General features: G+C 39.2%; 1 protein-coding gene across 3 annotated transcripts; it reads right to left on the minus strand.

Annotated features, from left to right (window-relative positions):
- Positions 1-2,311: 2,311 nt before the first annotated feature.
- Positions 2,312-12,013, minus strand: ubl3b (ubiquitin-like 3b). Of its 3 annotated transcripts, none has more exons than XM_026330815.2 (6): positions 11,792-12,013; positions 11,197-11,307; positions 8,344-8,452; positions 7,581-7,667; positions 5,777-5,854; positions 2,312-3,836 (listed from the first exon to the last, which is right to left on the minus strand). In XM_026330815.2, the coding sequence occupies exons 2-6, from the start codon at positions 11,221-11,223 to the stop codon at positions 3,784-3,786; spliced, it is 354 nt and encodes a 117-aa protein (XP_026186600.1). In that variant the 5' UTR covers positions 11,224-11,307; positions 11,792-12,013; the 3' UTR covers positions 2,312-3,783. The 3 variants fall into 3 exon arrangements, with proteins under 3 accessions (XP_026186600.1, XP_026186599.1, XP_026186601.1); XM_026330814.2 differs by having other exon boundaries at positions 11,849-12,012; XM_026330816.2 differs by lacking the exon at positions 11,792-12,013 and adding an exon at positions 11,412-11,654.
- Between the last annotated feature and the right edge of the window lie 2,188 nt (positions 12,014-14,201).

A 14,201-nucleotide genomic window follows, 5' to 3' on the forward strand; every position in this document is an offset into this window, starting at 1 on the left:
TGAAGGACATTAGAAGTGGCTAAAAAACACTGAAACAAAGTAATTGCATCTTGTACAAAGAACTTGTCAGACTACATGTAGTTCACAGGGGGCTGAGCCCCATCTACATACTCCTGGCTAATTCTGTGCAAGGACTAAGTTTGTAGTGAAGGTGGAGGCTGGTGGTTAAACAGATGATCAATGATAATATATTAATACACACTATTGAGGTGCAGTATTTACCCACAATGCAATGCAGAGGGGACAGAGGTGCAGAATTAAAATTAATTGTGGAGTGAAGAGTGAGAGAAGTACAGTAACAGTCAAAAACAAGTCATTAAATTTTGGAAAAGTTTTGTTTTCATGAAACTTTGTCTACTGGTGTTAAATCTTTTCTTAGTCCAACAGTCATACTAACAAAACTGAATATATAGAACAGTTTGGATACTACAAGGAATGAAACAATAAATCAATCAACAAAAAACTTTCTACATCTGTTTTGATTCTAAAAATAACCACTTGGCTCTTTAAAAAACAGAAAATTATCTGGTTGAGCTTCTTAAATATGAAAACATCCTAGTCTACTTGTTCTTGTGCAATATTAAGTACAGTGGTGTGAAAAAGTGTTGGCCTCCTTCCTGATTTCTTATTTTTTTGCATGTTTGTCACACTTCAATGTTTCAGATCATCAAACTAATTTAAATATTAGTCAAAGAAAACAAGTAAACACATCATGCAGTTTTTAAATGAAGGGTTTTATTATAAAGGGTAAACAAAATCCAAAACTACATGGCCCTGCGTGAAAGTGTTTGCCCCCCCTATTGAAACATAACTGTGGTTTATCACACCTGAGTTCAATTCCTCTAGCCACACCCAGGCCTGATTACTGCCACACCTGTTCGCAATCAAGAAATCACTTAAATAGGACCTGCCTGACAAAGTGAAGTAGACCAAAAGATCCTCAAAAGCTAGACATCATGCCGAGATCCAGAGAAATTCAAAAAACAAATGAGGAAAATGTAATTGAGATCTATCAGTCTGGAAAAGGTTATAAAGCTATTTCTAAAGCTTTGGGACTGCAGTGAACCACAGTGAGAGCCATTATCTACAAATGGCGAAAACATGGAACAGTGGAGAACCTTCCCAGGAGAGGCCGGCCAACCAAAATTACCCCAACAGCACAGCGACGACTCATCCAAGAGGTCACAAAAGACCCCACAACAACATCCAAAGAATTGCAGGGCTCACCTGCCTCAGTTAAGGTCACTGTTCATGACTCCACCATAAGAAAGAGACTGGGCAAAAATGGTTTGCATGGCAGAGTTCCAAGACAAAAACTGCTGCTGAGCAAAAAGAACATAAAGGCTTGTCTCAGTTTTGCCAGAAAACATCTTGATGATCCCCAAGACTTTTGGGAAAATACTCTGTGGACTGACGAGACAAAAGTTGAACTTTTTGGAAGGTGTGTGTCCCATTACGTCTGGTGTAAAAGTAACAGCGCATTTCAGGAAAAAAACATAAATAAAATATGGTGGCGATAGTGTGATGGTCTGGGGCTGCTTTGCTGCTTCAGGACCTGGAAGACTTGCTGTGATAAATGGAACCATGAATTCTGCTGTCTACCAAAAAATCCTGAAGGAGAATGTCCGGCCATCTGTTCGTGACCTCAAGCTGAAACAAACTTGGGTTCTGCAGCAGGACAATGATCCAAAACACACCAGCCAGTCCACCTCTGAATGGCTGAAGGCAAAACAAAATGAAGACTTTGGAGTGGCCTAGTCAAAGTCCTGACCTGAATCCGATTGAGATGCTGTGGCATGACTTTAAAAAGGTGGTTCATGCTTGAAAACCCTCCAATGTGGCTGAATTACAACAATTCTGCAAAGATGAGTGGGCCAAAATTCCTCCACAGTGCTGTAACAGACTCATTTCAAGTTATCGCAAACACTTGATTGCAGTTGTTGCTGCTAAGGGTGGTCCAACCACTTATTAGGTTTAGGGGGCAAACACTTTTTCACACAGGACCATGTAGTTTTGGACATTGTTTTCCCTTAATAATAAAAACCTTCATTTAAAAACTGCATGATGTGTTTACTTGTTTTCTTTGACTAATATTTAAAATTGTTTGATGATCTGAAACAAAGTGTGACAAACATGCAAAAAAATAAGAAATCAGGAAGGAGGCCAACACTTTTTTACACCACTGTATCTTTGGATTATTAGTGAGCCACAGCAGACCGTTGCAGACACTTGCAATATGGCAATTAAAAACAAAAAGGGCACAGCTTCTGCCTTTTGTTGCTCCCTGACAAATAGAAAAAGGAGAAAAAAGTTGCCTTATTTAAAGATTTATTAATTTATAATACAAGCTTTTATGTAGATCACATTGCATTTTAGTTTTTACATTTATTCATACTGAGCTAAACTTCATAGCAGTGACACTGATTGACAAAAACACAAACCAAAGGACACTCAATGGAAGGAATCAAAAGTTTTCCGACTGTTGCTGAAGAAATCGCAGCCCGTCAACACTCCCAGTGCACAGTTTTTTTTTTTAAGATCACATGCCCTCATTTAGTCCACACACAGTTTGCATCACACCCTCAGACACATTCACACACAAGCTCACCCACACTAAAATTCAACAAATACCTATACACAAGATAAAAATTGATATTTAAATTTCAATATTAATGATATTACTGAGTTCCACAATAAAAGGCAAACAAGAAGTAATGACAGCATCCAAATGAAAAGGAGGTCAAACACTGACAAAATTTTCCTTTTTTACTTTTTCTCTCACTGGGAGAGACTGGCCTCATCTTCAGTGTCCAGTAGAGGAGGTTCTCAACTGATCACACGCCTCCCTCTCATCTTCTACCACTTCTTCAGTCTGCATTTAACTGGCCCACTGTGTCGGCTCCCGATATGAAGAAGCGTCGACAAACTAGTCAATAAAATCACCGCCAGAGTCCCAAATTGACATCTGATGGCACTCAAGCAAATCCATCCTTACGAGGCTCGCTGGGAGTCTCTTCCTGTTCCTCATGGACCCTCAGGTGTTGACACAACTCCTAATGAAAGTCTTTCCTTCCCTGGTCCATTATGAGGAACAAACATGGTGCAGGTAAGGGTGAAAACACCCCTGGTGCTGATCCAGACTGAATGGTTCAGTTATGAAGAGGCAGAAACCATCTATGAGGAGGATGGCATGTTTTCTACACATGGGGACTTAAGGTCTGTTCCTCTGACCAAAAACAAAAGTCATGAAGAAAGAGCATGACAATAAACACCTCTGAAATGACAAACCGGTTAAGTGCAATGAGAAGGTTAACACCATTCAGTGAGACCTGGGGAAACATCCATGTGACTAGTAGGGAAGAGTTAAAGCCCACACATCCTTTATAGCACTTCTGTGTCCATGAAGAGTGGCGAGTTCCTGGTACGTATGACAGCTCTTTTGAACTTGTCCAGCAGCGAACAAGTCGACGAAGGAGAGAAGATGTTGTTTAATGTCATGACTGTGAAATTATAAAAGGAATAACAACAGCAAAATCTGCCAATACAGGAAAAGGTTGGGGGCAAAAAGTGAATATATTGGCACAAAAAAAGCCTCAGATTGGACAAGAGTTCAATCAAAGCAGGTAACAACCCCGACCCGACCTCCTGCGATTTATTCCAAATCCACAGCTGACAGGATGGCAGGCAGGGGAGGAGAGAGTGTATGCATGTTTATATGTATGTGCAATGTGTGTGTGTGTGTGTGTGTTTGTGAGCCTGGGGTAAGGGGTTGTTTCTGTTGCTTTACAAGAGGAGACAGCAGTTGCTCTCTGTGGTTTTTTCTCTGTTCCTTTGACCTACAAACAACAAAGGTAAAGTGAGACAAAAACTACAAAGGAACTACAAGGAAGCAGAAATTAGCCACAATTAAAAAAATGTCTGGCTATATGATGATTGTGAAAGGTCAAAGACAGATCAGTAACCCTGAAAAAGCAGATGTGAGACTGACAGAACCAAAATACACATATCAGCCACTTTATTAGTTACACCTTGCTAGTACCAGGTTGGACCTTTTGCCTTCAGAACTGCCTTAATTCTTCGTGGCATAGACTCAACAAGGTGTTGGAAACATTCCTCAGAAATTTTAGTCCATATTGACATGACACCATCACACAGTTGCTGCAGATTTGTCGGCTGCACATTTATGATGCAAATCTCCTGTTCCACCACATCCCAAAGGTGTTCTACTGGATTGAGATCTGGTGACTGTGGAGGCCACTGGAGTAAAGTGAACTCATTGTCAGGTTCAAGGAACCATTTTGAGATGATTTGAGCTTTGTGACATTATGCATTATCCTGCTGGAAGTAGCCATCAGAAGATGGGTACACTGTGGTCATAAAAGGATGGACATGGTCCGCAACAATACTCAGGTAGGCTGTGGCATTTAAACGATGCTAAATTGATACAAAGGAGCCAAAAGTGTGCCAGGAAAATATCCCCCACACCGTTACACCACCACCACCAGCCTGAACCGTTGATACAAGGCAGGATGGATACATGTTTTCATGAAGTTTACATCAAATTCTGACCCTACCATCTGAATGTTCTGCATCTGAAATGGAGACTCAGGACCAGGCAATGTTTTTCCAGTCTTCTTTTGTCCAGTTTTGGTGAGACTGTGCAATTTGTAGCCTCAGTTTCCTGTTCTCAGCTGACAGGCACCAGGTGTGGTTTTCTGCTGCTGTAGCCCGTCTGCTTCAAGGTTTGATGTGTTGTGTGATGTGTGTTCAGAGAAGGTATTCTGCATACTTTGGTCATAACGAGTGGTGATTTGAGTTACTGTTGTCTTTCTATCATCTTGAACCAGTCTGCCCATTTTCCTCTGACATCAGAAAGGCATTTTCATCCAAACAACTGCCACTCACTGGATATTTTATCAGTTTCAGACCATTCTCTGTAAACCCGAGATGGCTCCCAATAGATCAGCAGTGTCTGAATACTCAGACCAGTCCGTCTGGCACCAACAAACATGCCAAGTCACTTAAATCCCATTTCTTCCCCATTCTGATGCTTGATTTGAACTTCAGCAAGCGGTCTTGACCACGTCTAAATGCACTGAGTTGCTGCCATGTGATTGGCTGATTTGGTATTTGTGTTAAGAAGCAATTGAACAGGTGGACCTAATAAAGTGGCTGTTGAGTGTATTTTGACCCAGTATTATTAATATAACTCAGACCAATGAATTAAAGAAATATTAGAGCATGAGCAGGCCTTAACAAATAAAAAGACAAATTTTCTCTGGAAATTTGTTTTCAATGAGTGGGTGTTCATAACATCAAATATTCACACTGAATGGAGAGCTCATCAGTTTAAGGGTCTTCTACAGAGAGTTGCATTATGGGTGGTCAGTAGCTTGAATGTTGCTAAGTCTTAAACTGTATTAGTACTAGAATATTAGTTTGTCTGCTTGGACAAAAACGAAAAGAACAGAGTGACTTTGTGACTGATCAAGTTACAAAATGTGGGTTTTACATATTTCCTGTTTCAGTTTAATGAGAAAAAAGTCTACAAGGATGAGGATTCCTCTGAGGAAGAATGATATCTCAGAAAAAGGTTTCCAACAGGATGGGTGGAAAAGTGTTTCCTGTGCTCAAAAAACAGATTACAGAAAAAGAAAGGCTCACCTTATGACAAGGGTGGTCCTAAATATGGGCCATTACAGTAGACACTCTGAATGATGACATCAGTGTTATCTTGTCTGCAGCTCTAAAAAGGCGACAAAGAAAAGACACTTACCATGAGAGTTGGGCTCTGGAAGAGTCTCTCTGGCAACCAAGTGCATGACGGTTGTTCGGCCCGGCGGAAGCTTTAGAGCTTTAAACACACAAATACACATCATGATTCATTATTTTCACAGCATTTTATATGATGTGGTGATTAATTCTGTGAAAATGGTAACTGTATGACAAAAGAGAAAACTATGATCAAGTTTTCAAACAATTCTAGGTGTAAATGTTACAATTCATTATTTTCTCTTCATTTTTTCTTTTAAACAAGGTTTTTGCCTTTGGTATCACCAATTTGTTTGCTGTAATTTATTGTTGGTGTTTAATTTATTAATGATTGGAGGCAATAATGTGCTATACTAGTATTTATCACACTTATTTGTAAATTACTGTCAACAGAGTACCGCTTAAAAGAGAGCTCTTAATGACTTTCACTTATATAAAGGTTTCAATCCTCTGTCAAAGGAAAATTGAACCTGGCAGCCAAACTCCAGATAAGCCAAGATGGGCTGCTATGGTGTAGTTTTCTATTTATTTCTACGACTAAAGGAGATCACCAGAAAAACTCAAGCAGCCGAGAAGTAAGGATGCTTATTGGCTGAGGTGAGTGTGAGGACAGCGTTACAGATAAATCATGGTGAAGTATTTGATACAAAGCTGTATAATAACACTGTGGACTGCTCTTAGAGCCCATGGCCATACATTTTCTAGCAGTTTATGTTTGGAACCCAACCCATATTATTATTTTCTCTTCCACATTATTTTCACCACACACGTTCTGATCTTGACTGCAGCTTCCAAAACCATAAAGGAAGGTGTTTTATCCACCAATGAATGAGTCACATATTACTGGACCAGCCCGTCTGATTGGTGGTCAGCCAAGTCGTCAATGACATGAGTAAAGCAGGTATAGGGCAGAAAGTACATGGGGTCAAAGGTTTAATGAGATTAAAATAATCAAATCAGAGGTGCTGCTTACTCTGCTCCACTCAGCTGCTCCTTTGTTAAACTGTGTCCATCTCAGGTCTACGACCGTGAGGTGCAGGGAAATAACCTGACTACACTAGTACATGTCGCTATGACAACAGGTGTTAATTTTGTCATGTCATGCACCTGTGATATCGGAGTACTTTACTACTGTGTCTGAAGTTGAGCACTGTAGGTCAGTGCATGCGAAGGTAACATTTTTTCTAATGTTTCCTTTAAATTTTTTTTTTTTTTTTTTATACATTATAAAAAAGCTGTACCTGTGGCAGACTCTTTAACACTCCTTAAACAGGGATGGACTTCTGGCGTACAAAGAAAAACTTAGACTGGCATTTTGGGAGAGCCAGTGAGTAACTCTCTCAAAATGTATTTGGCCAGGAACTAGTTTTTCTTGCTGATTTCTTCACACAGACATATTAAGACATGCAGATAAGCATCTCAGAAATATTGTCTAGATCACCTGGAGTAAAATGAATCATGTAAGGTGTGAAGCAAGTAAGTCACACAAGTTCCCAATTAGTCATGGAAATAGGCGTTTCACAAGTAATCATTTACACATGATCCTCTTATATGGAATTTTCCAGAGCTTTCAGCCACATTTTATGGCTTTAAAATGAGGACGACCTTACCTGTTACCTGGTGACTGAAGCCACCTGATAACAAGTCATATATTGAGCAGATGCCATTCATGTTGTAGCTGAAAGTTCCAGAAACTACCAGTGAAAGGAACATGTGAAAAGAATATTTATATTAATCCACAGTGGTGCTGGTTTTCAATACGTCCAGAACTATCTGTGTGATAGGTCTTTGCTCAGAGGGGGACTTACCTCCCAGGGTGACATTGCCATGAAGGAAGCGTCCCTGGAAAATGAGGCGCAGTATGCTGGGACTGCTCACCCTCTCCTCCTCCCATCCTGTCAGTGAGCAGAGAAAATGCATCGCTTAAGACCTGGTCACATTAGGTTTCTGCTTCTAATACAAGAAATGAATAATTAATGATCAGAGTGATCACAAACTACTAGTGATACGTGTATAAAAATCGACACTATCGTGTGTATTTTGGTTGAGTATTAAAGTACCAAACACTGTGATAAAACATATAACTTCAGCATTTCTAAGCACAGTTCAGTGCTGTTTCTATGGACCGACTGACCAAACACACTTTGTCAAACTTGAACAAAAATGAATCTACCGGGCCGGCTTGGCATTTACATACCGCGGTCTCTTCCATTTATGGGTTGATATGTACATTAACACTAATATATCTGCAATAAAGCAATATCAGAAGATTATTAGCCTGGCTGAGTTATCACACTGTTTACCGTCACTATTTGACATGATGGTTCTGTTCTTATTTATCTGATCATTGTTGACTTTTCACGTATGAAAATGAGCCAGTGTTCATTTTATTATAAACATGCAATCAACAGCAGTGTTAATACAAACCAGTTAATTATCTGTAGAAACTGACTTTATATGTGAAACAGCTGCGACTGAATCAGAAATTATGCAGAGCAAAGTAGTAAAAAACAAACTGAAAGTTAACACACACATACACAAAAGACATGCAACAATTCCACAAAAACCCACCTGCAGGCCAGTTCTCAAATACATGCTTGGCGATGTCTGTGGCCGAGTCATTTGGGGAGAAAGTGAAGTCTTGTGTTTTGCCACTGACCAGGATAAGGCGGAGGTGCACCTAAAACAACAAACACACACAGCTGAATCTGAGCCCAAATGTACATTAGCACAAAACAACACAACTCCCATTAAAATTCTTCTTAATTAGTGGTGGTGGAATCCCTCCACTTCCTCTAACCCCTTCAGACATGAGGCGACCTTCGGAAGGCTGTGAAGAAACGGGCATTCCAGTCTAATTAGATTTATCCACACCAGATCTCCACCCTTCGAATGGGCGACTTCATTCATGGAGAGCCGACACTGAACTGAGCCCCTGTTGCTGGAGACAACAACAGATACGGGTGGGGCTGAGGGGGAGTACACTGGCCCTTTAGTTTCAGGGTGCTGTGAGCTCCTCTCCGGGCTGTGGGCCTAATGCGATAACCCCAGGTGTCCCAGACAGCTCTGGCCCTTGTTATTAAATTTACATGGCCAGAGCGTAGCCCAGAAGGGGACAGTGTGTGTGTGTGTGGGAGTGGGGCTTCCCCCAAACGTTATCCTCTGGGTGACTAAATAAACTGATCTGGTAATCTTTTATTCTGCAAGCAAAACACAAATGTAAACCTAAAAATTCTGCAACACAACTTCAGTTTTTAAATAAAGTAAAAACCTATTAAAATTACAAATCAAGCCTAAATGACTATGTAATTTCTAATAAAACAGCAGCAACACATAATTTAGATTCCTTGTGGTGAAATGAAACACTGAGGGTGAAGTGCAGACCTTCAGCTTTAAGAGCTTTCTTGCGTGTTCTCAGTGAAAAAGGTCTTTTTTTTTGGTACACAGTCCCTTTGTTTTAGGACAATTACAATACACGTCACAGAAGACAGAATTCGCCTGAAACATGAAAGGACTTGGAACCTTATGACTATAGGACGGTCAATCATCCAAACCACCAAAGGTGATAAACATCATTATCAGTATATGTTATTAGAAAAATATGATGTACATTAGTAAAGTTTTTCTGGCTAAAAGTATTTTGTTGCTTATTTTCATGTACAAAATGTATATGTTTAATTTAATGACTGGTGGTTTAAAAGATTTTAAAAACAATTTTTGGTAGAAAAAGGATTTATAATCACAATTTTACACCAATTTACCCAATAATTTTATACTGTATTTATGATTAGCTTAAGGAAAAAACTTCACTCTAATTGAAATCAATGACTCATTTCAGACCTTAGTCTAGAGATTTATATTGCTGAAAGTACTGTTCCTCATTATTCCATTAATCATTCATCTAAAGTGATTCATGCTCCTACTCCAAGAAATTACTTTAGGGAAAAAAAAAAAAAACATCCTACCAACTATCTTCTACCAGGAGGTCTCTACTCCAAAGAGAGAATTAATTTTCAATCAGAAAAAGGTGCAACATGAACATAAAAAAAAAAAACCCACAGCAAATAATCAGTTTTAATAAAACACTGTGAGACTAATGTAAATGTGCCTACTTGTTAAGGTATGTTCTGTGACTAAACAGTGATTAACCCCTTTATTTTCTTCTATGCATTCGTTTTTGGGTTGTTTGTGATTTTTCTTATGTATGCTGTAAACTAGAAAAAGAACAAAGAGTGTAGTAACGAGGTGTGACAGCAGAAAGGGACAATCCCACACTGATCTGTTTACAAACACAATCCTCTCTGGGTTGTCCTCTGCTCTCACCTCCCCCCTTTGAACCGAATAACCTCAATGTGGGTTACAGACCCATGTCATCATTAACAAGCTTTGGCCCCATCCCTTTCGTCTGCAACAAAATAAAAACAAAGTCAAATCTGCCTGGTTACCCATGATAACTTCCTGCATCACAAATGTCCTTGAGCTTGTCCAATCCAAAGACATTAAATCCAAACACTGTTATGAATGACTTTTTTAAAGGTTAACAGAGCCACCAAACAAGTTGGTGAAGTTTCCTAAAATGATAATCAGGTAGAAGATAATGCCTCAGGCTAGCTACTAAGAGAGATCCATTAAATTCCACACTGCCTGGCTAAGTTGTTATCTGATGTAGGCATCTTAGATAAAATATTTAAAGCATTTTTGTCAAAATACTTTTAAGACATGTTCTGACAGGAAGAAAGTGTGCCACACATACAAAAGTCCCAGCGTTTTGGTTTTGTTGAAATAATTCTATGTATTCCAGATGTAAATGCATCCCTATTAGCAAAATTAGCTCTAAAACAATTACTTTGTCTAATTGACTGTGTTAATCACGTTTCTAGAAACACTCAGCTGGAGCCTCAGTTATGCAAACGTGCAGCTTATTACTAATAAGTGAACACCTGAAACCAAACTCTCAAATATCATAATGCACCAAAAATCATATTCTCCCCATAACGTCTTCTATTGTCTCTGGTTTATCTCTAAATGACTGTGTACTACTCATATTGTACTGGAATGGGGGAGGGAAATTTAAAAAAAGAGGGTACACCCAAGAGTCTAACCCTTGAAAGGAAAGTAGGGCAACGTTTTAACAGAGATTAGACAGATGGTGTTCACAGGAACAGGAGTGTCTCTCCCAGCTAAGTATTTGTGGACGTTGGCTAATCCATGCCCCCATCCCCATACCCTGAATTGTTTGAACTTAGGGATACATTAACATAATGCTAGTATTATGATGAAAATACACTATCTGATTATATACTGGGCATTAACAATACGCACGACAGACTACACTGCAGAGAGGAGGCATACCACCAGAAAAACACAACTGATCTCCCAGCCTGTGTGTTGTTATTAGGGACAAGCTGGAAGAACCTCACTCACCATATCAAGATCCCGCTGGGTGGTCATGGCTCAGTGAGGAGGAAGGTCGTGGACGTGGAGCAGAGAGAACAGGACCGATGTGCTTCAGCTGCTGGAGACGGGGCCCGAGCCCTGACACAAACAACACAAACACCATGAAGCTGATTGTCCACAACCTGCCAACTTCACTGCTCGTAATCGATTATCCAACCTCACAGCTAATAGCACAACGTTACCAGCCAAACGTCAATCGTGCCAGTGGCTGATTAGTTAAATGGAATAATCAGTGAACAAACAAGCTCACTGCGTTGCGGTTTATCTGATTAAAATAACAAACTTAGCTTGTTGAGCTACAAGAGCGACGAGCTTCGTAGCTGTTTCCAAGCTAACAGTTAACGTTAAGCTAGCTGGCTAACGTTCCTTATATTTTCTAGACTCGGCCATCACAGCCAACTAGGTGACTTGCAGAAGTAAAACTACTGGTGTTGTACAAAAGCTACAGAACATTTTCCACCCCAGCATACGGAGTTCCGTCCTGGCAGATGGCGAAACTGAACCCTGTTAGTAGAGGATTGTGCTAACGTTAGCATTAGCTGTTGTACTGTTTTGTACGAACCCTGTTATCGCTGGCTAGCTAAATGTGCAACGGCACTTTTTGTCCAGCCCGGTTCACCTGCATCTGATGAAGATGATGAAATTTTGCATTCAGTTGAGGAGACGAATCAACGGAAAGCCCTTTTCATAGGGAAAATATCGAGTGTAGATGTATATCGTTGACAGTTAATATCGGTGGCTAACGGACGGGAAGACGCCGGATGTCAGCTGGTTGCACATAAGAGCAAACCATCGCAAAGACCCCTGGGAGTTGAAGTACAGAATCTCGGTGGTGTTATTACTGAGTTTGCATACATTGCAGAATCATTTCTGAAATACTGCATTCAGTATGAAACGTGATTACTAATTTGTTGCATTTAGACAATGATATAACTAATATTTAACTAAGCCTACATTTAATCAAATACTACAGTATAGGTTTAAGGCACTCCTAGGAAATTTCTATTTTATGCTGCTTTATACCTATATCTGCTGCATTACTACATATATCTGGCAGACGTTAGTAATTCCCCCTTCAAACTTCTCATGTTGTTTCACAACAATAACTGCTGCCCAGATTTGTACATATATCCAAAAAAATTTTCACACAAAAAAGACTACTAATTACTTTTTTTGGTGTAGTCAAACTTGCGTTTAACTTATTTCCAGACTTTATTATTTATCTCACAACAGATTTCAGTTTTATTTTGTGACCCTTTACAGAGACTGGACCTGTAATTTGATAACCACTGGGCTAAGATACATATTTGTATACTAATAATTTAAAACTAGCTTAACCTCCAGCAACACTGAAATGATATATTAGTAGTAACAGTTTAATATGTCATATTAAATAACTTCTTACTGGCAGGAGACATTTTTCTGTACAATCTGTAAAGCTACATCTTCAGCATGACTCACTGTGATTCACACAGATGCAGATGTTTTGTGACTTGGGTAACTGTTCAGTGGCAGTTCCTCTTTTTAACCACAGGATTAAAGTGAAGCCTTTAAGCTTTGAAACTAAGAGCACTCAGTTTTATCACAATTATAAGAAAACTTTGTGAAGCAGTGTCATGCGAAGTGAGGCACAGAGTAGAACGAATAGCCTGCTTGTATAATTGCACAACCAACATTAACATATACTAATTTCATTTGTCATTACTTGCTGTTGAAAACAAGAAACCATAATTAATATTTAGCCATATGGTATACAGACAGCTACGGCATTTACACTAAAGAGAAACAATGTATCACTCCTCTAGATTTAAATTACAAATAAGAGTTTTAAAACAATGTAAAAGGCCCAAATTATTGATTGACATGTGAAAGTTTATGCTGACCCCCTCCCCAAAAAAGATACATATCCATGCACATATATGCAGTATGTTACAGACAGAACCTAGTGACTCCATGTTGACGCGTGGAAGAATAGTAGGCGGTTTCTGTTATCTGTAAGTCTAACAGCTGTCATGTCTCCAACATCATTCCTGTGGTCTCAGAATGTCCAGATATGTACTCATCCAGATCTTGGTCAAAGTAAGTGTGGATGTCACTCTAAAATGGCATGAATTGTGTAACAAGGTTCATGCTGTGGTCTCACCATTTTATGCTTAAACTTACAAGTTTAGGTTTCACAATGTAAAACTCACACTATTAGATATCCTGACATCATAAAACTGTTGTGTGTTAAGCTTAACAGTCCAGCTCAAATCTTTTTTTTGTATTTTGTAGTTTCAGATAAAATGTTAGGAATTGATTTTCTTAAATTAAATCATTCAAGAGAGAGATTTTCTTTAAATCACTTTCAAATGTATAATATACCAAGGTGCTATATAAATAAAGTATGATATGAACTGAGCAACACAAAGGAGACCACTGCAATAAGGTACAACACTATAGTTACCTGCAGACAGCACATGAGGTAGGGCCTCATGTTAATCCCATACCATGAGCAATCAGGTTAATCACAGCAGAACAAAGGGAAAACTGCACCTGGTTATCAGACACCTGGAGTCCCAGCAGCATTTTACCTCTGGAAACCAGTCTCTCCTCAGCTATTATATGCTACTATCTTGTTGCCATGTCTTAGTAAGTTGTGTCACAGTGTCACCAAATAGAAGTAAAGCCTTATATATATAAATTTATCACACTTATGGTGTTAATTAAGCCACTGATAAAGGCGTTTTAAGCATCATCATTACCATGGATACAGCAGATGAATTATAGTTTAGTATAGACATATAATTACCTCTATTCACTCCATATTAAACAGTGTAACTCCAAATCAATCTTGTCTGGGACATGAAGTTATGGCGACAGCAGTATCTAGTTCCCATGCCTTCAGTAAGTCATAGCTACTGGATATATATATATATATATTCCTGGCTTTGATCAGAGAGCCTCTGCATTGACTAGTGTTAAAGTAGCAT

Source organism: Mastacembelus armatus, chromosome 10, assembly GCF_900324485.2.
Source record: "Mastacembelus armatus chromosome 10, fMasArm1.2, whole genome shotgun sequence".
Lineage (NCBI taxonomy): Eukaryota > Metazoa > Chordata > Actinopteri > Synbranchiformes > Mastacembelidae > Mastacembelus > Mastacembelus armatus.

Bases quoted from the DNA above. Each gene is read 5' to 3' on its own strand.
- ubl3b (XM_026330815.2), bottom strand. From the start codon at position 11,223: ATGACCACCCAGCGGGATCTTGATATG. The intron at 7,668-8,343 runs GTGGGTTTTTGT...GCTCACTGACAG, and splicing joins ATTTGAGAACTGGCCTGCAG to GATGGGAGGAGGAGAGGGTG. The intron at 3,837-5,776 runs GTAAGTGTCTTT...TGTTGTTTGTAG, and splicing joins TCCAGAGCCCAACTCTCATG to GTCAAAGGAACAGAGAAAAA.